Source organism: Talpa europaea (genome assembly GCF_964194135.1).
Source record: "Talpa europaea genome assembly, chromosome: 7".
Taxonomy (NCBI): domain Eukaryota; kingdom Metazoa; phylum Chordata; class Mammalia; order Eulipotyphla; family Talpidae; genus Talpa; species Talpa europaea.
The window spans coordinates 52,116,495-52,136,229 of NC_140074.1; the positions used below are offsets into that span (position 1 = coordinate 52,116,495).

Below are 19,735 nucleotides of genomic sequence, written 5' to 3' on the forward strand. Positions count from 1 at the left end.
AGTTTCACTTTTCTCATGTTAAGGTTGGGGTTCTCATGTACTAAGAGTCTCTGAGTCTTAGTTCAGAGACTTGATACCACAGGAATTTAGGGGAGAAAGAGATGCTTGCAGTTGGAATGAGCAAAGAAAGCTTCCTGGCAGATGTGGTGCTAAGCCAGACTTCCAAGTTTGCATCCCATTAAATTTGACTAAGATATTTATCCAGCTGAAAGTATCTTACTTTGCCCCTTTAATGTTGTGGTTTTTTTCCATTAACACCCAATTTGTTAGCTCTTGTTTTTTAATTTGCTATACTGTGATGGTGAAAGATTCTAATTTCTGACCCTGTGTTTTCTTGCAGGTCTTTATGAATTGGAGAAAGTCTGACCTCCCTGCTCGGGAAAAGGCAATGCTGGAGTTTGCACTTGCTGTTTCCCAAGCTGATGACATAACAGATGACCATTTCAAAAAGCTTGAGATGCATGGCTTCAACCAAGAAGATGCCTGGGATATAGCTGCCATTGCAGCTTTTTATGCCATGTACAACCGCTTTGCTCTTTTTGTCAGTCTTGTACCCAACAAGGAATTCTATTTGATGGGCAGAACCAGTGATGTCAAAGACATCAGGGGGAAACTTGCTTGCCCACAAAATATAAAAGACTGACTGGAAAGAGCAGTGTATATATAAAGCATATTGCATTATATCATTTGGGAAGCAACTTTTTAAAAATACTAGTCAGTGGATAGTTAAATAAATTTGCTCCCTGTCTGCTTGATGAGATAGATTCTAAGTGTTGGGGGTATGCAGGGACATAGGATATGGGCCTAGAGCACACATTATAGGGAACCTTTGTTTACATTTGTTGTGGTCTAAGGAGCATCAGGGGCAAGGAATTTCAAGGATGCTTCAGGCATTTCTGACAAACTAATCTCTGTGAATTTCAGCAATTTAAGTTGGAAATATTTTAGGATTTAAAAATAGTATTACATAGAAATTAGTCAGTATAGACTGATTTGAAATCAATTCCTTGTTAACATGGTTGAATTTAAAGGCTCTCAAAGGCAGTAAATAAACAGTTAATTAACTTCTAGTGATTTATTTTTACTGTCAGGTTGTAAAATCATTGTCATCTCAGTAAGGATTTCATTTTTAGGTAACTTATAATTTTAGGTGTTGGGGGAAAAAAAAATTCCAGTAATTGAGCATGTGCATTTTAAGTAGATGCTTAACAAGAAAAAAAAAGCCTGGCATCTGAATGACTTGTTCTTTGTGTTACAACCACCACTGTCTTAAGTCTGTGACTGTCTTAACTTTCAATAATTATTTTTATTATACAAGTGGTAAGAGTTGAATACAGACCTACACATTGTTTTTGTTTCCATTTGGCTTTTCTAGATTCTCTAAATTGTGAATAGTTCTTAATTAGTTATCGGGGCTCCAATAAATTTTGAATTACCTGAACTTGAAATCTGAATATCTTGAGCCAGCATAACCCCTCATTGCAGAGATTGCATTTTTCTCTTGAAACTGTACCATAAATACCTTCATATATATAACCTTTTAAAATTTAGTTCAGGGCCTCCCTGGTGGCGCAAGGGGTTAAGATGCAACCTATGAAGCTATCCGCAGCCACTGCAGCACGAGTTGGATCCCCAGGCACGGAGCTCCCCACATGGCACAGCAGACATCCCCTGACTCGCCCGCTGCTCCCCTCTGCAGTGTATTTCAGTTGATCTGCCTGTTCTGCTCCCCACTCTGTCTCTGGTGAATCCTCTCATCCTCCCCACACACACCTCGGTCCTGTACCCCAGTTCTTGTATGCATAAATAAATAAATACTTTTTTAAAAATAAAATTTAGTTCAATTCTACTGATTTTAAAAAGTAACATTGGTGAATGTATCAAGGCCAAAATTTTGTTTTAGCCATTGGCCATACCTGGGATCAGGCAGAGGACCTCTATTAAGTATTCGTTGCAGCCAGAAGTTGAGGGTCATCAAAGAGAAATTACATGTTAATCATAAAACAGACCTCTACCTCTTTTGCTCTGCAGGGGTACCGTGGGGAGTATCTCCAAAGGAATGACTTCCTCCATTTTCTCTGAGTTCAGGATGTTTGCTGTTAACCCTTTTTTCCTATCTTATACACAAGAGAGCTGAATAACTAACTTTCCTGATAGGAGAAACTGCTAAATGTTTAATTTGCTCTGAACCTCATTCCCTTGCTTCAGATATCCTTCAAATTTATCCTCATAGGACAGGACTTACTATAGAGTAGAGATCCTCCAGATTTACCTTCATGGCCATCAAATATGAGCTTTCTACAGTACAGCTCTTGATCCAGACCCAGAAGAGTTGTTAGTTGGTATATGTTCCTCTCCTTGCACGCAAGCTTTTTTTTTTTAATTTTATTTATTTATGCATAAAAGAACTGGGGTGTAGGCAGAGGTGGGGAGGTGAGAGGATTCACCACAGTGGGGAGCAACCCAAGGTAACAGACCCCTTAATCCTTCCTTACATACCAGTTCTATATATTTATCTTCAGTGGCTTTGATGAAGGGCTTTGATCTGTGATACCCTCTATGCCCTGCCTGGCAGATGTAAGGGTTGATTTCTGGGTTCCACTGCTTGTTAGGTTGATTTGATTAAGGTTTCTGGCTACCTTCAGTTACTCCTGGCCGGGTATAGTCTCCTTGGTGCAGAGAGGAAGGCTCTGGCCTCCATAATGTCTCGACTACTGGGTAGTAGCTAGGAATTGGGCAGATATTCAAGGCACTGTATGGACCAAGGTTTTTTAGTACAAAAGTTAACCTGAGCCTTACTCCCAGACTGAGGTGGCAGTAGATCATGCACTTACTCTGTGTGACCCACACATACTGTGGTAATTTCTTCCCCTCGCTGATCCCAGTGTTAAGTGGGGGCTGCACAAAATCATACCCAACTTCCTAGAGCTCCCAGTCAGGTCTACATATCCTCAGGAGCCCAGTCACAGTCACTGACAACTACAGTCTCGTAGGCCGTGCCCAGCTGCTAACTGCTCTTTACAGCTTGAACCCCGAGCATCTTCGGTTGCACACACCGAGCTTCACCGCTCCCGACCTCCGTTCCCTCGGAGGTGGGCGGTGTCCCCGCTTTCCCAGTCCCCGGCAGAGGGTGGCCGAGCGCGGCGCGGGTTTTCCAGCCGGCGAGGTTAGGCGGCAGCACGCCGGAAGTGGCGGCTGGGGCGGGAGCGCTGAGGTGTCGGCCGGCGGGGGCAGCGGCCCGGAGCAGGGGGCGGGGGCGTTGGTTATGTTTCCCTTCGGGCCCGGTAGCCCCGGAGGGGATGGAGCGGCCGGAGCCGGGGCCGAGGAGCCGGCGCCCCAGGGGGAGCAGGCCGCAGCCGCCGGGCCGCTCCCTTCCCTGCCCGCGCCGCCACCTCCCGGGGCTGACGCAGCCCCTCCTCCGTCGCCCGCCCGAAGCCCTCGCCGCCCCGGCGCCCCTTCGCTGTCCCCGGCCGCGCGCTCCGGGAAGCTCGGGCCCCCGGGAGCTCTGGAGCCCTCAGCCGCCTCCGCCCAGGGAGAGCAGTCACCGCCTTCCCCGCCGCGCCGGCGAGCCGGGCCCGACAGCAGGTCCGGGAGCCGGGGCCAGCACGGCCTCGGCGGCGGCCTGGGCGGCCCTGGGGCCCGGCTGTTCGGGTGGCTGAGAGAGCGCAGCCTGGGCCGCGGGCTGTTCGTGGACCCCGCGCGGGACAATTTCCGCACCATGACTAACCTCTATGGTTCCATCCATCCCGCGGACTCGGTGTACCTCAGCACCCGCACCCACGGTGCCGTCTTCAACCTCGAATACTCACCCGACGGGTAAGCGCGGCCCCTCGGAGGGCGGGTATCCGCCGCCGCCTGGCTTTGCTGCCCGTGGACAGCTGCCCAGAGTTTGCCACCCGGGTCAGCCAGCGTTTGCGAGTCCGTTTGTGGCCGCTGGCCTTTGTAGCCCCTGGTACTTTCTGTAACGCTCCCTGGCTGTCGGAGGCCCCATCCCTGGTCCTTTGAGCTCAACAGGCCCGCCCGGGACTCTTGCTCACGTTCAGGCCACGGAGGCGCGATGAAGGAGAAATGCCTAAAGTCGCCGGGCAGGTCTGGACATAGGGTTTTCTGGTACTTAGTAGGTGCTCAGTAAATACATTTAAAAGAAACGCCCATTCGCTCCCTGACATCCTAGGCTTGGGTTGTTCTCAACTAAGCTGATGTTAAGGGTACAGAACTTGAAGATTCCCTGTACCCTGGTGCCTGACTTACCATGAGGGGGCAAGTGTGCGTTCCTTTCCTCCAGTAAGATAGTAAGATGCTGCAGAGAGGTGTCTTAGGATGTGGGACATTGTGAAGTTACCAGGCTACAGTACCGGTTTTCTGTTTAGAGTATCCAACCTTTTGCCTGGCTATTTCATGTTTCGCCTTGGTTTACTCTGGGCGATGGGAAATTTTCAAAATAAATAGTATATATTTTTACACTGTTTTGTGAGTACAGGGAAAAGTTCAACAATAACCAAAAGAAAAAAAAAATTATACATAGTTCCACTATGAGGGGACGTGTAATTCTTACCTGATCAAGACCTCCGGATTCCCAATCGTTTGCTTAGTTGCTCATTTACTCCCTCATTCAGCAAATGTTTGTTGAGCACTTGCTATGTCTCAGATGCACAGGTTGCACTGGTGAGCAAAATCAGCTAATGGCATTTACTCTAGATGAGCTGGGACTGAGGTGTTCAACTACATAGTAATCATACTGAATAAATTTGAATGTGTATTTACAAACTGAGATGAAAGCTCAAAGGAGGAATCTGTTGTGGGCTAGAGTGTTTAAGGTTTTCCTGAGGATATCACATGGAAGTAACACTTGACCTGAGATCAAAAAATTCGTAGAAAAGGAATTAATCAAGGTAGGTTTGGGGAGGAAATAGATGTATTTCAGGGCCTCCCTGGCAGTACAGTTATTAAAGACAGCGCTATCAAGCTACTGCCAGCCACTGCAGCACAAGTTGTATCCCATGCTGGCCAGGGAGCAGCACACATGGCACAGCAGACCTCTCCTGCCTCACCTCCTGCTCCCCTCAGCAGTGTATTTCGGTCAGTCTGCCTGTTCTGCTCCCACTCTCTCTGGTGAATCCTCTCACCCCTGCACTTCTGGCTTACACCCCAGTTCTTATAAGCATAAATAAATAAATCTTTTAAAAAAATAGATGTATTTCAGATAAGGGAACTGGAACCTCAAAGAACTTATATTTAGAAAGACAGCAAGTGATGTTAGAGAAGCCAAGACACTAGGTTAACAAGGCAAAAATTTTTACTAAAGAAAACCAAAAATATGCTAACAAGGAGCTAAGCAACAGAATCTGGAACCTAGAATCTGTGAGCAGATACACTTTATTCCATTTTACTGATGCAAATGTTTCTTCCAGTCACAAGTGGTGTTGGGATCTCTGAGGTTCTCCTTATAGTAGTTGGATGGAACTGTTCCAATGAATGTGCACATGAATACAGGGAAAATGATGAGAGGAGGAACTATTTTGCTGAAGAGTATTCACAGACCCTTCCCCAGCTTCCAACTGAGCCCTCTTCCTAAAGCTCCTCCCAAAATACCAAGAGTGTGTTCCTCATCAACATTCAGATGCTCTCTTCTCCATATCCTAGCCTTTCACCTGGCAACCTCCCACCTGTTCTGGGTTTTATGTAGAGAGTGAGAAGGGGAGACTGAGTTATTGCCAGTACTGGCTTAGAATGAGGAATATATTACTGATAGTTCTTGTTTGAATTGGACTACATTTTCCCAAAAACATATATTTGTGACACATGATTAGATTCTGTGGTACGTAAAACAAAGTAATTCAATGATGTTTATGCAATTAATATATACTTGTATAAAATCTAGACAATAAATAAGCAGAAAGAAGCTAAACACTTATGATCATGAATGAATTTATGGATGAATAGATGGATGAATATCCAAGGAAATTTTTTCTTTATGCTTATTTTAATATAAATACAGAATTTGGAATCATACTATTTTGCGGGCTGCTTTTATTGTGAACTACCTATATTAATAAATATATCTACAATATTAAATTTTTTTATTAGCTTAAATACAACCTCTGGGTATTTCAGATACATGTGCTTATGTTAAATCCCTAGAATGAGTCAAAAGTTATGAAGATTTTGCATACTTATTATTAAATTGCCCTCAGTGAAGATTTTATCAGTTCTCATTCCTATGGCATGTATGAAAAGTGCCTGTCTCCCTATACTAATGTCAACATTGCACACTGTCATTCTTCTACATCACTGTCAAGGTGATATGTGAAAATAGTTCTGTGCTTTAGGTTTTTAGTATTCTTACTACATCTAATATGCCCCCAAAATATTTATTGGAATTAATTTTATAGAATGATAAAATATCTGTAGTAAATGAGATGATTTCTCATTCTTTAGTTATATATGAGTGAAATCAGTTTACTGGGTACCATAACCACTATCACAAAAACAGTGCAGTACAGAAGAGAGTAAGAAAGTAAAAATTAAATACAGAAGATAAAAATTTTAAATTATGAATTTAATAAAGACTAGACTAAAAAGACTTTGGCACTGAAAATGAAAAGAAGGGGGACTCTCTGGTGGCACAAGGGGTTATGCTCCGCACTATGAAGCAATCTGCAGCCTCTGCAGCACCAGTTCAATCCCTGGGGGGTCAGAGAGCAACCCACATGGCAAAGCAGACCTCTCCTGCCTCACCCGCTGGTCCCCTCAGCATTGTGTTTTGGTTACCCACTCTGTCTCTGCTGAGTCCTCTCACCCCCATCTCTGGCCTGTACCCCAGCTCTTGTATGCATAAATAAATAAATCTTTTTTAAAAAAATTAAAAGAAGGTAATTTCTAAAGAATTCCAAAAATTTTTTAAGCAACAGCTATTTTGCTAAAATAAGTGTATCTCAAAAGGAAGTTTATGTTAATAGATTAGATAATAACATGGGACTTTTTCAAACTATCCTCTCTGAAAAAACATTAGGCTCTCCTTTAGAGAGAACTAGTTTATTGGAAAATAGAAGTGACGGGATTATATAATGTAGATAAGAGAGAGAAAAAGAAAATATGATGGAGGTTTAGTGACATGGAGAAAAAGAGCATGCCATGTATTTGGTCAGAATTCCCGAAGAAAATAAGATAGATAATGGGACAAAAAAGCTTTTTGAAGAGCAGCACTTCCACTACCCACCTGTGACTATGCAGGTGCCTCTTTTCACCAACTTTCTCCCTCTGCAGGGTAGCAGCCTCCTGCCTGCCCGTGACCTGTACATGCCGGGGCTTCTCTTCACTGACCTCCCTCAGTGGAGACTGCTCTCCTCAAGGCCACCTCCTGCCTGCAACCATGCAGGCCTCTCTCAGCAAACCTGTCTCTTTTGGGGCAGCTCTTCCTGCCCGCTTGTATCTATGCAAGTGTCTTTTACTATCCTATCCCTTTTCTAATAAACCTGCTCCTTAGAGAGAGAGAGAGAGAGAGAGATAGTGTGTGTGTGTAAACTTTTTGAAGAGATAATAGCTGAGAACCTTCCAGAATTGAAGAAAGGCATCAAGCCATGACATAAGAAGTCCAACACTCCCAAGCAGAAGTCCTTCCTAGACATAGTGAAACTTCAGGACAACAAATATAAAATTTTTAAAGATAAAGAAAAAAGACTTTCAAAGGAGTAAATAGGAGAGTGATATCCATCCAGTTAGTCATCTGTAATGGTGAAAATCAGCGGACAGTGGTGATCATCTTTGGAATGCTAGAAAAAAACTGCCAGTTTACATATTTGTCTACTCACCCATTAGTATTTACCAGTCTAGATACTCAGCAAAGATGGGTTGTTTCTTTTCAGTAGCAAAGATGGAATAAATATATATTCAGACACAGTTGAATAAGTTTACCACCAGACTTTAAATAATGGAATTTTTAATTCAGAGAGAAGAAATATCAAATGGAAGATCTGAGATGGTAGAAAGAATGAATAACAAAGAAAGTGGAAAATATGTCAAACTAAATCTAATTTTGTTTTTTTTTTTAATTTTTTTTTCTTTTTTTTTTTTAATTTTGTTTTTTAAGATTAACAAAAATGGATCTAATACAGGAGACACAATAACATGTAAATTAGAGGGTGGTCTCAATTCTTTGGGGTTTTTTTTTTTTTTGAGAGAGAATTGTGATATGTTAACTTTAGGCTTTAATAAGAAATTGCCATCTAGAAAACCTAAATAAGGGACCAGGAAAAAGAATAACTATAAGAATAACTATAAAATCAAAATCAATAAACAACTATGAACCAGAGACACACTTTTGGGGGGGGGGATTGGGGTCAAAATCAGGGGGTTGCAATTGTGCAATTGTATGGGGAATATAAAAAAAAAGTTATGCCAAAAAAAAAACAAATAATAAGAAATTGCAAGTTAATCAAGAAAAAGTATATAATTTCCAGACTAGAAGAGGGAAAAATATTACAAAAGACAAGAAGGGAGAAGGAAAAAAATAGAAAATGTATACAAAATGAGTAGACTGAATGACTGAAAATAAATTCAAATATTATTAATTATAATAAACATAGAAGTACTAAAGTTCAAAAGGAGAGAGAAAGATGTATGAAACTGCGAAACAAAAGAAAGCTGTATTAATATACATATTAGGCTTTAAGGTTAAAAAAATAATTAGATATAGGTCTCTTCATAATGATAAAAGCTCGATTCACTTAGAAGATGAAAGAGTTCTGGATTTGAAAGAGTCCTTTAGATTTTATACAAACACATACACACACATACCCCACAAATTGATAAATTCAAAGAGAAAACAAATTTATTATAGGGGAAGATTTTGATATGAAGTGCACCTCAGTTAATGAGGCAGATAAGGATATACAGAATATAAACAGCACCACTTAAATCTTGCTCTAATGGTCAGGTATAGGATACTGCAAACATGGGCCTCCCTGGTGGCCCAGGGGTTAAAGTGCTGTTAAGCTGTCACCAGCCACAGCAGTATGAGTTCATGAGTTTGATCCCCATGGCACAGCAGACCTCTCCTGTCTAGCCTGCTGCTCCCCTCAGCAGTGTATCTCAATAGATCCAACTGTTCTGCTCCCCACTCCGTCTCTGATGAATCCTCTCAAATGCCGCCCCCCCCCCCCGCCCCAAACACACACACTCTCCTGCATCTGGCCTACTCCCCAGTTCTTGTAGGTATAAATAAATAAAAATAAAATCTTGGGGGAAAAATAAAATACTGTAAGCAGGACTGATGTTTAGCTGATACACATTGGTTCAGCTCTATCAGTTGTTAAAATATTGATATATGTCCTTAGTGGTTGAGTAGTTCCTGCCTCAGACCGAGTGAGTGCCCTCTTAAAACTTTAGCACCTTCCATGGTACTTTCTGGAGTAATCCATTACACAATAGTTATAGAGCTAACTGGCACAGAAGGCCGATAACAAACATCTCACTGGAAAACTAAAGCAGCTCTTCTAATTGCTATTCACCCATGCTGGGTACCCTTCCAAAAAATCCATAGGCAAATAGCCACTGACTATTAGGCTTTTCTTTAGTGTGAGCTGCCTGCTTTCTCAGGCACTCTCCAGGTCATGCTTACATGGTCATTTATGGGAACTGCAGCTTCCAGGGAGATCAGAGAGATGAAGAGTCAGATGAGAGCTGTAGCACTACATCCAAACATTGGCATAATGTGCACTAGGCTGAAGAGAATCCATAGCAGATAAATAATGCCTGTGGAGATGGTTTATGAATGAATAACTTCTAGGATGCAGAGATCCATAAATCTTTTTCTCTGAACTAGGTACATTTATTTAATTGAAGAAACTGAGAAGCAGATAGTTCATTGAACACAAAGGATTTGTCCTCTGGGTTATGCTCTTAACTGCCTTATTTCATTACCTCTCATCTGTGCTGAGGGATTAGGTTTGATACAATTAAATATGACATGTCAATGATTATTTTTATGATTTAGTTATTAACATAATTGAAACATCAATTCTTCAAAACTAAAATATAAGTGCTAGAACAATCTATACACTTACTTTTTCTATATAAGTATATACTTATTTTGCTCTATAAGACTTATTTTAAAAAGAGGATTCAGCCTAATGAACATTCTGTTGATGTTAAGAGTAACTTTTTTTATTTTATTTTTTTGTAAAGATATATTTATTTATTTATACAAGAACCAGGGTACAGACCAGATGCATGTGAGTGTGAGTGGATTCACCAGAGACAGAGCGGGGAACAGAACAGGCAGACTGACGAAATATACTGCTAAGGGGAGCAATGGGCAAAACAGGAGAGGTCTGCCGCGCCATGTGGGACCCTTGCTGGCCGGCCGGGATCAAACTGGCGCTGCAGAAGCTGCAGACAGCTTCACAGCACTGCGTTCAACTGCCTGCGCCACCGGGGAGGCCTAAGAGTGGCTTTTTTTTTTTTAATTTTGGTTTTGGTTTTTTGTTTTTTTGTTTTTTTTTTTTTTTAAGATTTATTTATTTATTTATTTATTTATATAAGCACTGGGTAGAGTCAGAAGCGTGGGAGGGTGAGAGAATTCACCAGAGCCAGAGCGGGGAACAGAACAGGCAGACCGATGAAATACACGGCTGAGGGGAGCAGCGGGTGCGGCAGGAGAGGTCTGTCGTGCCATGTGGGACCCTCGCCGGTGGCCTGGGATCGAACCGGCGCTGCAGAGGCTGCGGGCAGCTTTGCAGCCCTTCGCTCAACTGCTGTACCACCAGAGGAGGCCCAAGAGTGACTTTTTTTCAACCAGTAACTTCTGAAAGCTGCTAATGACCACCAATTTAGTGTGGAAATTCTTGGAGGGGCTTTTTGCAATTCTTGGTTCAAGGAAGGGCATATGGATCAACAAAAGATTATAACTACAATGAAATGATTATAAATGCTAGAATAATTTGATGAACAATTTGAGTTACAGTATCACTTGGCAATCATTTTTATAATCTATAGGTTAGTTTATTCATGTTAATTTATTACTATTGAATTTCAACATTTGTGAATATCCCATTTGACCTTATAATACAGCTGCCTTTTTTTTTTTTTTCAAACACACAAGGAAGATTTACAAACTTTTTACTTGCAAGGCCACATATTTCAAAAGATTACCATACAGTTCCTAGTACATTGTGGTAACTAGAAATGAAAAACAAAGAGATAACTGGAAAAATTTAATGTGTTTTCAAGTTAAGAAACATAAATATTACATGGACCAAAGAAGAAATGATAATAGAAATTAGAAATATTTAGAATCAAACAATAATGAAAGTAACTGTCTCAAAACTTCTGAGATATAACAAGTTTAAGAAAAGTTTTCCTTGGTAGGAAATTTATAGTCCTTAATCAACTGAAAAGGAAGATAAAGAAAATTAATTAACTAAGTATCCATCTGAAGAAAGAATAGTGAAGTTATCTCTAAATAATAGCAAAGTAAGTCTAAAGAAATCAGACCAAAGGAAATATAGCAACATAGAACTAGTAAAAATTTAAAAACTCGATTTATTTATTTATACATACAAGCACTGGGTACAGTCAGAAGTGCGGGAGGGTGAGAGGGTGAGAGCCAGAGCGGGGAACAGAACAGGCAGACCGATGAAATACACTGCTGAGGGGAGCAGCGGGCAGCAGGAGAGGTCTGCGCACAATGTGGGACCCTTGCCGGAAGCTGGGGATCGAACTGGCGCTGCAGAGGCTGTGGGCAGCTTCGCAGCCCAGCGTTTAACCACTGAGCCACCAGGGGAGGCCCTAAAAACTCAAATACTCAACAGAGACAAATTTTATCTTTTGAAAATACAAATAAAAATGAAAAATACTCATTGATCAACAGAATACCCAAATAAATATTCAAGGTGAAAAGGGGGACATAAACTTCAGATACAAGAGGTAGAGATTATAGCTATCCACAAATAGCAGAGTAGGTGGTTTTGCACCACCCCGCCATGAGCATAATTAGCAAAGCTAGAGAAAGTACAAAATATTTAATGTGAAATAGAAAAAAACCATGCTTGATGGTTTGGAGAATTATGACAATAAGCAAATTATATGGCCACCATACATTAAAGGAGAGAAGCCAGAGATGTGAACCCACCATTTGAGGTCACTTTTCTCTTAGAGGATCTATCACTTGCAAAGGCAGGAGCAAAGAGACTATATGGGATTTCTAATAGATTTAGAGGGTGGGGTGGATGGGATAACAAGAATTTCAATTTAAGATTTAATGAGGAAACTTTGGGGTAAAATTCCAAAAGGATATAACTGCACACCCTAGGACTAAGGGTCAGCCAGAAATAGGGACTAAAGATCAGCTTCAAATCATCTCACTCTGTGAATTAAAAAGCTATCAGGTTGCAGGTACCTCTAATCTAGTCTTTTTTTTTTTTTAAGATTTATTTATTTATGCATACAAGAGCTGGGCTACAGGTCAGAGATTCAGGGGGGTGAGAGGATTCACCAGAGACAAAGCAGGGAACAGAACAGGCAGACGGACTGAAATACACTGCTGAGGGGAGCAGCGGGCGAGACAGGAAAGGTCTGCTTCGCCATGTGGGTTTCTCACATGGCCGAATGGGGATCGAACTTGTGCTGCAGAGGCTGTGGATTGCTTCACAGTGCGGTGCTTAACCCCTTGCACCACCAGGGAGGCCCTAATCTAGTGTTCTTGCCATAATTAAATGTAAATCCTCTCTGGAAGAAGATAACACCCAGTGCTTTAAATTATTTTCATTACAATAACTGACACTCAATAAAAAAGTAACCAGACTAAAGAGGAAATCAGCTGACTGAAAAACCAAGAGAAACAATACACAATCCACAGAAAATCCCAACAATAAACCAATATTTAATATGTTCAAGGAATTAAAAGACAAAATTTAGAAGAGAATTGGAAGTTTTAAGAAAAGAAACAGGGCCTCCCTGGTGGCGCAGCAGTTAAGTGCTGGGTTGCGAAGCTGTGCGCAGCTTCTGCAGCGCAGGTTTGATCCCTGGCCACTGGCGAGGGTCCCACATGGCACACAGACCTCTCCTGCTGTCCGGGGCTCCCCTCAGCAGTGTATTTTCATCAGTCTGCCTATTCTGCTCTCCGCTCTGGCTCTGGTGAATTCTCTCATCCTGCCATGCTTCTGACTGTACCCAGTGCTTATATAAATAAATCTTAAAAAAAAAAAAAAGAAAAACATGAAAATCCTAGAATTGAAAAATACAGTCATTAATAACTCATTGGATGGTTAACATACTAGATACAGCTGAAGAATTTATGAGCTTCAGACTATGTCAGAAAAAATATACAGAGGGCCTCCCTGGTAGCACAAGGGGTTAAGATGAAATCTACGAAGCTATCACCAGCCACTGCAGCAAGAGTTCAGTCCCTGGCCAGAGAGCTACCGACATGGTGTAGCAGTCCTCTCCTGACTCACCCGCTGCTCCCCTCAGCAGTGTATTTCAGTAGATCTGCCTGTTTGATTCCTGGCAGGCCAGGGAACAACCCACATGGTGCCTGTTCTGCTCCCCACTCTCTGGTGGGGACACCTCTGGCCTGTACCCCAGTTCTTGGATGCATAAATAAATAAATCTTTAAAAATAAATAAAAAAAATAAATTTGAAAAAGTAAAACAATGCATATTTAACACACTAAATAGCGAAGGAGAATATATAAATAATTACTTTTGCTCTGTCATTAAAATTTTTTTTATTGTAGTCACATTGGTTTAAAACACTATGTAGGTGTCAGGTGTAAATAGCATTATAATTTAACATCTTATTCCACATTTGATCACCACCCAAAATACAATTAATCGTCTTCAGCCAATTTACCCACCCACATTCTCTTTACCCATTTGGTAAAAACCATTTTATTCTTTTAATCTGAGACTTTGTTTTATCTTTATCTCCTGCATATGAGTAATTTCATACCGTATTTGTCTTTCTCTAACTTATTTCACTTGATGAAATTAACTCAAAATGGATTAAAGACTTGGATGTAAGACCTGCAACCATAAAATACATAGGGAAAATAACGCAGATAAGCTCATTGACATAGGTCTTTAAAATTTTGTGGGGACTTGACTCTAGTGGCAGGAGAAACAAAAATAAATAAATGAGATTATATCAAACAAAAAAGCTTTTGCACAGTGAAAGAAACCATAAAAACAAAAGTCAACCTCCCATGGAAAAGTAAAAAATTTTAAAAATAGGCAATGACAAGGGCCTAGTCAGAAAAGACAAATGAAAAACAAATATTAAGAAGACAGATCAAATGGAAAGATTACTAGTGATTACTTTCAATGTAAATTCAGTAGGACAAAGATAAAGATTGCTTAAATTTACTTATAGAAAACATACCTGAAATATAAGATTACAGAAAGTTTTAAAATAAAAGGATATGAAGTTACACTATTGCTAGCATTAAGTGTTAAATGAAAGTTGGTGTGCTATATGAATATCAAGCAAAATAAAAAATGCAAATTTTATGTATTTCCAAGTATTGAAATTGAATAGAGAATGTTCTTCAATGAAAATGCAAGTTAAACTAGAAAAAACTGGAAAATCTCATGTTTGGAAATACCCTTCTAAATAACCTTTCATTCGGGCCTCCCCGGTGGCGCAGCGGTTGAGCGCTGGGCTGCGAAGCTGCTCTTGCAGCACGGGTTTGATCCCCCGGCTGCCGGCAAGGGTCCCATATGGCGCGCAGACCTCTCCTGCCACCCACTGCTCCCCTCAGCAGTGTACTTCATCGGTCTGCCTGTTCTGTTCCCTGCTCTGGCTCTGGTGAATTCTCTCACCCTCCCGTGCTTCTGACTGTACCCAGTGCTTGTATAAATAAATAAATAAATCTTTTTTTAAATAAATAAATAACCTTTCACTCAAAGAAGAGATCACTGTACACATTACAAAATTTAAAATGATGAAAACTCAACATTTGTTTAATTATAGCTAAAGCTATATAGAGGCTAACCTATAGCCCTAAATACATATATTAGAAATAAAGGCTGAAAGTAAAAAAGCTAAGAAAGACCCTGTCAAATTAGAAACACAACCACAAATTTAGCTCAAAGAAGACAGACGATCAAAGGAGAAATTAACCACTTTGTAAAACAATTTTTCTTTATCTTCCAGATGATCAAATTTATAACCCAAAGAGTTTGAAATTTTACTTCTACTACCAAACATAAAAGCATCTATAAATGCATTGGAGGACATATACAAGAATTTAAAACAACTTTATTTACAATTAGAAGGACATAAATATCCACCACCAGTGGAATGTAAAATAAAATTGTTAGCATAATAATAATGAAAATGCAGGAACATGGATGGACCTCACAAAATATAATACTGTGCAAAATAAGCCAGACATACAAGTTTTTTTTTTTTTTATAGAGGCATGTTTTCTTTCTTTCTGTGTTTTGTTTATACATGCACTGGGTACAGTCAGAAGCGCGGGAGGGTGAGAGAATTCACCAGAGCCAGAGCGGGGAGCAGAGCAGGCAGAAGGACTGAAGTACACTGCTGAGGGGAGCAGCGGGCGGCAGGAGAGGTCTGCGCGCCATGTGGGACCCTCCTCCGGTGGCCGGGAAGCAGCCGGGGATCGAACCGGCGCCGCAGAGGCCGCAGGCAGCTTCGCAACCCAGCGCTCAACCGCTGTGCCACCGGGGAGGCCCCATACAAGTTTTTTTTTAAGATAATATTGTTATGTGACATGATATTGTTATGTGACTGTTCCTTTTGGGAAAATTAAGTGATGTATTCTTATGATTTGTATATTTTTCTGAATGCATTTTATATTTCAATGTAAAAAATTTAAAAGTAGAAAGAGAAGCTAATGTGAACAACTGTATGCCAATAAAAATTTAAACCAAAGTGAAACAGTCAACTCTTAGAAAAGTAGAAATCGCCAAAACAGAAATTGTAAAAAAATAGCCATAAACACACTGCATCAGTTAGAAATCTTATCTCATACCAAACTCCCGGGTCAAGATAGTTTTATATTCCAATTTTCTACAAACTATATAAGTGTATGAAATGGGAAGGCTCTCTATTCAACTCATTTCCTGTCCTGACTTGCCCGCTTCTCCCCTTAGCAGCCCCGCTTCTTCCTTCAGTCTGCCTGTTCTGTTCCCTGCTGTCTCTGGTGAATCCTCTCACCCCCCACATCTCTGGCCTGTACCCCAGTTCCTGTACACATAAATAAATCCTTATAAAAAATAAATACTTTCTACTAATGTGTGAAAAGAAGTTATTCATGTATACCTTGTGGGATTATAAATAAATGAGTATCAATAAGAGAAATGTGTCATTTGCTTTCAGGTCAGTCCTGACAGTTGCTTGTGAACAGACTGAAGTGCTGCTTTTCGACCCTATATCTTCAAAGCACATAAAAACACTTTCTGAAGCTCATGAAGACTGCGTAAATAATATCAGGTTAGTATTATTGTGAAAAGTGAAATTTAATAGTATGACCTAAAATATTGTTTTGAAAGTTGTGAAAATTTGTAATGCCTTTTCCAATACTCTTAGATGATCCACATTGGTGAATTGTGACTCTTATCCTTTGTGAAACTTATCCCTTTAATTACAAAGCTATTCACCATTTTGAATTGGAATCTTTCAGAAATACATTTTTCACTTCCATAGTATTTTACCTTTTCTCTTTGTATATCAGGGTCATCATTATGAACCTCAGCCATGTATTTTGCTAGTTCTGTCTTTGGGCTAAATATCTTTGGGCTAAATATTTGTGTAAATTTATGCAGTTCCATTGCTTAGCATCTCTCATCACTACTCTCTAAATCCAAATTGTTGAAGGAAAAAACCACATATGTACAGAGAACATCTTTATAGCCCTTTCAATTATCAGAATAAGAAATAAGTAACTGTTGAATGGCTTGGTGGATTAATATGCAGTCATTAAAATGATAGTCACAAAGATTACATATCAGCATAGAAAAATGTTGGGATAATATAGGTTAAAATTATGATAAGGATTGCACAAAGATGAAATGATTTAGAAGAAAAAGCATAGAATGCAATACTTTAAATGCTAATAGTGAATGACTTAGAATGAATGAAGTATGAGTAATTCTCTATTTTTTAAACTTTATGTAATGAAACACTACTTTTATAATTATAACTTTTAATATTCTAAAAAAAGAAATATGGAAATTGCTTCTAGTCAAGGTGACCTACTGAGTTTAATATACCTCTATGTTCCAAACACACAGAAGAATAAGTATCACAAAAGACATACCCAGATTCTGAAACAACATAAACATCTTTGTGAACCAGAAATGGAACACAGGCACAAAGCAATAATAGGATTAAAACCACAAGCCTACTGGTTTCAGTCTGGCACTGACATCCAATAGTTTAGCTCTTGTCACAATTCACTAGCACCAAGTGTTTCATGTGAGGCAGGAATCAGCCAGAATCACTTCTCTGAATGCAGAGATTTGGTTAAAATGTCTGTCCCATTTGTGAAGGGCTAAAAGAAAAAAAGATACTTATTACCTGGTTATAAGTTTTAGCTGATAAAAAAACAGCTTTAAGATTAGGAATTTAATGAGGCCATTTGCCAGGTAACTGACTACATGTATATATTCAATAGTTCTAACTGTCATGAAATTGGAGCTAGAATTGTGAGATTTAGTTTTGAAATAGGGATCTAGAAATAAAATTGGAGAAACTATAAAATTATTAAATAGGAAGGGAGAGGAAAATTAAAAACCATTCCTGTTCAAAATGAGCTTATAGCCAAACTTCTAAAACTCGTGAATATAACTAATATTAATATAACAGAATCAGCAACTAAAACAGGCATTTTCTCTGGATGAAATTAATTTTATGGAGTAGTCCAACAAAGACTTTATTTTTAAAAATAAATTATTTTATTTATTTTTTTTTGACTAGGTAATACATGCACGTGGTACAAAATTCAAAGGTACAAAAGGGTAAACAGTGAAAAGTAAGTCTATCTCCCACCTCTGTCCCCTAGACACCCAGTTCCTCTCCCCAGAGGCAACCACTATTACCAATTTCTTGCTATCCTTTCTGAGATAGTTTATGTATGTACAACTATACTCACATACACATACAATTATATAAATGGTAGCATTCTACACATACTATTATATGCCTTGACTTTTTCACTTCATAACATACATAGAGATCATTCCATTTTAGTGCCTGTGGGATGATCTTATTCTTTTTAACGGCTGCATAGTATTCCATTGATTAGGAGAAACTTAGAGCATTTTTAGGATATTCAAAGAAATAAGGGATACTTTTTAAAGAGAGCTCAAAATTATGACGCAAAAGAGATTAAACAGGTTAATGTGGAAAAGAACCAACTACAACTCTTAGAATTAAAAATGTAGTTGCTATGTAAAAAACTCAGTATATGATAAATTTTGCCCATTGAATCACTGTAAGAAAATTAGTGAGCTGGAAAATAGCACTAAAAAATTCACCTAGAGCACAGAAAAAGGAGAAAAATATGAATGACTAGCAAAAAGACACAGAGGATTAATTGAGAAATCCAATGTATATGTAATAAGAAACACTGAAAAAGAAAATGCAGAGATTGGTAGAGAACTAATTTTTGAAGACAATACAAAAGCTGAAGAGAACGACCTGAGTCCTTGAATCAAAATAAATTCCAAAATATCAAGTAAGTTAAACAAATACATATTTAGACAGGTTATGGTAAAATTCTAAAATATCAAAGATAAAAAAGAAAATCTTAAAAGGCACAAAATTAGAAGCCAGATTACCTATAGATATGATAACTAAACTATTAGAAGTTTTCTCATCAGCAATAGATGATGCCAGGAGAAAATGGGGCAATATCTTAAAATACTAAGGCAAACTAATTTTCAGTGTTTTTATCCATAGTCATGTCCAGGGAAAATGTTATTCTAGAATGAAAAATTTTAATTTGGTAATATAATAAATATTATTAACTGCAGAAAGATAATTTAGTTTTTTTTTTTTGAGAGAGAGGAGTGCATTTTAAACAAAGTTAAAACTAAGACTAGCACTGTCCAATAAAATTGTAATTCTAGCCACATATATAAGTTAAAATTTTTCTAGTAATCCCATTAAAAGAGAAACTAGAAACAGGTGATATTAATTTTTATAGTATAATTATGCCCAGTATGTCTAAAACATTTCAACATGTAATTAGTATAAAAATTATTGAGATATTTTAACCATCATTTTTTTCTTGCAAAATTTCTAAATTAAGTGTATATTTTACACTTAGAGCATACCTCAATTCAGACTAATCACATAGTAAGGATCAAAGAAAGCTATGTCTGGCTATTGGCTACCAAAGTGGAGTTTATCTCTAGATAGTAACAATAAATAGGTTGTATCATTAAATGTATATGATGAAAATGAAAACTAAACTAACAGTAATTACAGCAATGGAAATAGAGTTTTCAAACCAACAAAAAAGGGGGAGAGAGAAGAGAATATTGACAATCTGATCAGATCAGTAGAAGAAAAGAAAGCCTAACAAAGTAAAAAAAAAAATCTTTTAAAAAGCAAAGGAAACAAATAGAAAACAACTAGAAATAGTTTCAAATATATGATTAGTTCACAGAAAGTACAAATGGACTGATCTTCTTTGTTCAAAGACACAGAGACACAATTTGAATAAAAACGAAATCATCTATATACTCTATTTTATAGAGATAAC

The 19,735-nt window shown here is 39.0% G+C and overlaps 1 protein-coding gene across 1 annotated transcript in view; it reads left to right on the forward strand.

Moving 5' to 3' along the window:
- Positions 1-3,265: 3,265 nt before the first annotated feature.
- The window catches only part of DCAF10 (DDB1 and CUL4 associated factor 10), a gene marked incomplete at both ends in the record, with an annotated part of 39,609 nt that continues 23,139 nt past the window's right edge, over positions 3,266-19,735 (forward strand). Inside the window, 2 exons of the mRNA XM_084238595.1 lie at positions 3,266-3,816; positions 16,345-16,458. Of these exons, the coding sequence (XP_084094721.1) occupies positions 3,266-3,816; positions 16,345-16,458 (665 nt within the window). The remainder of the gene's footprint in view (positions 3,817-16,344; positions 16,459-19,735) is intronic.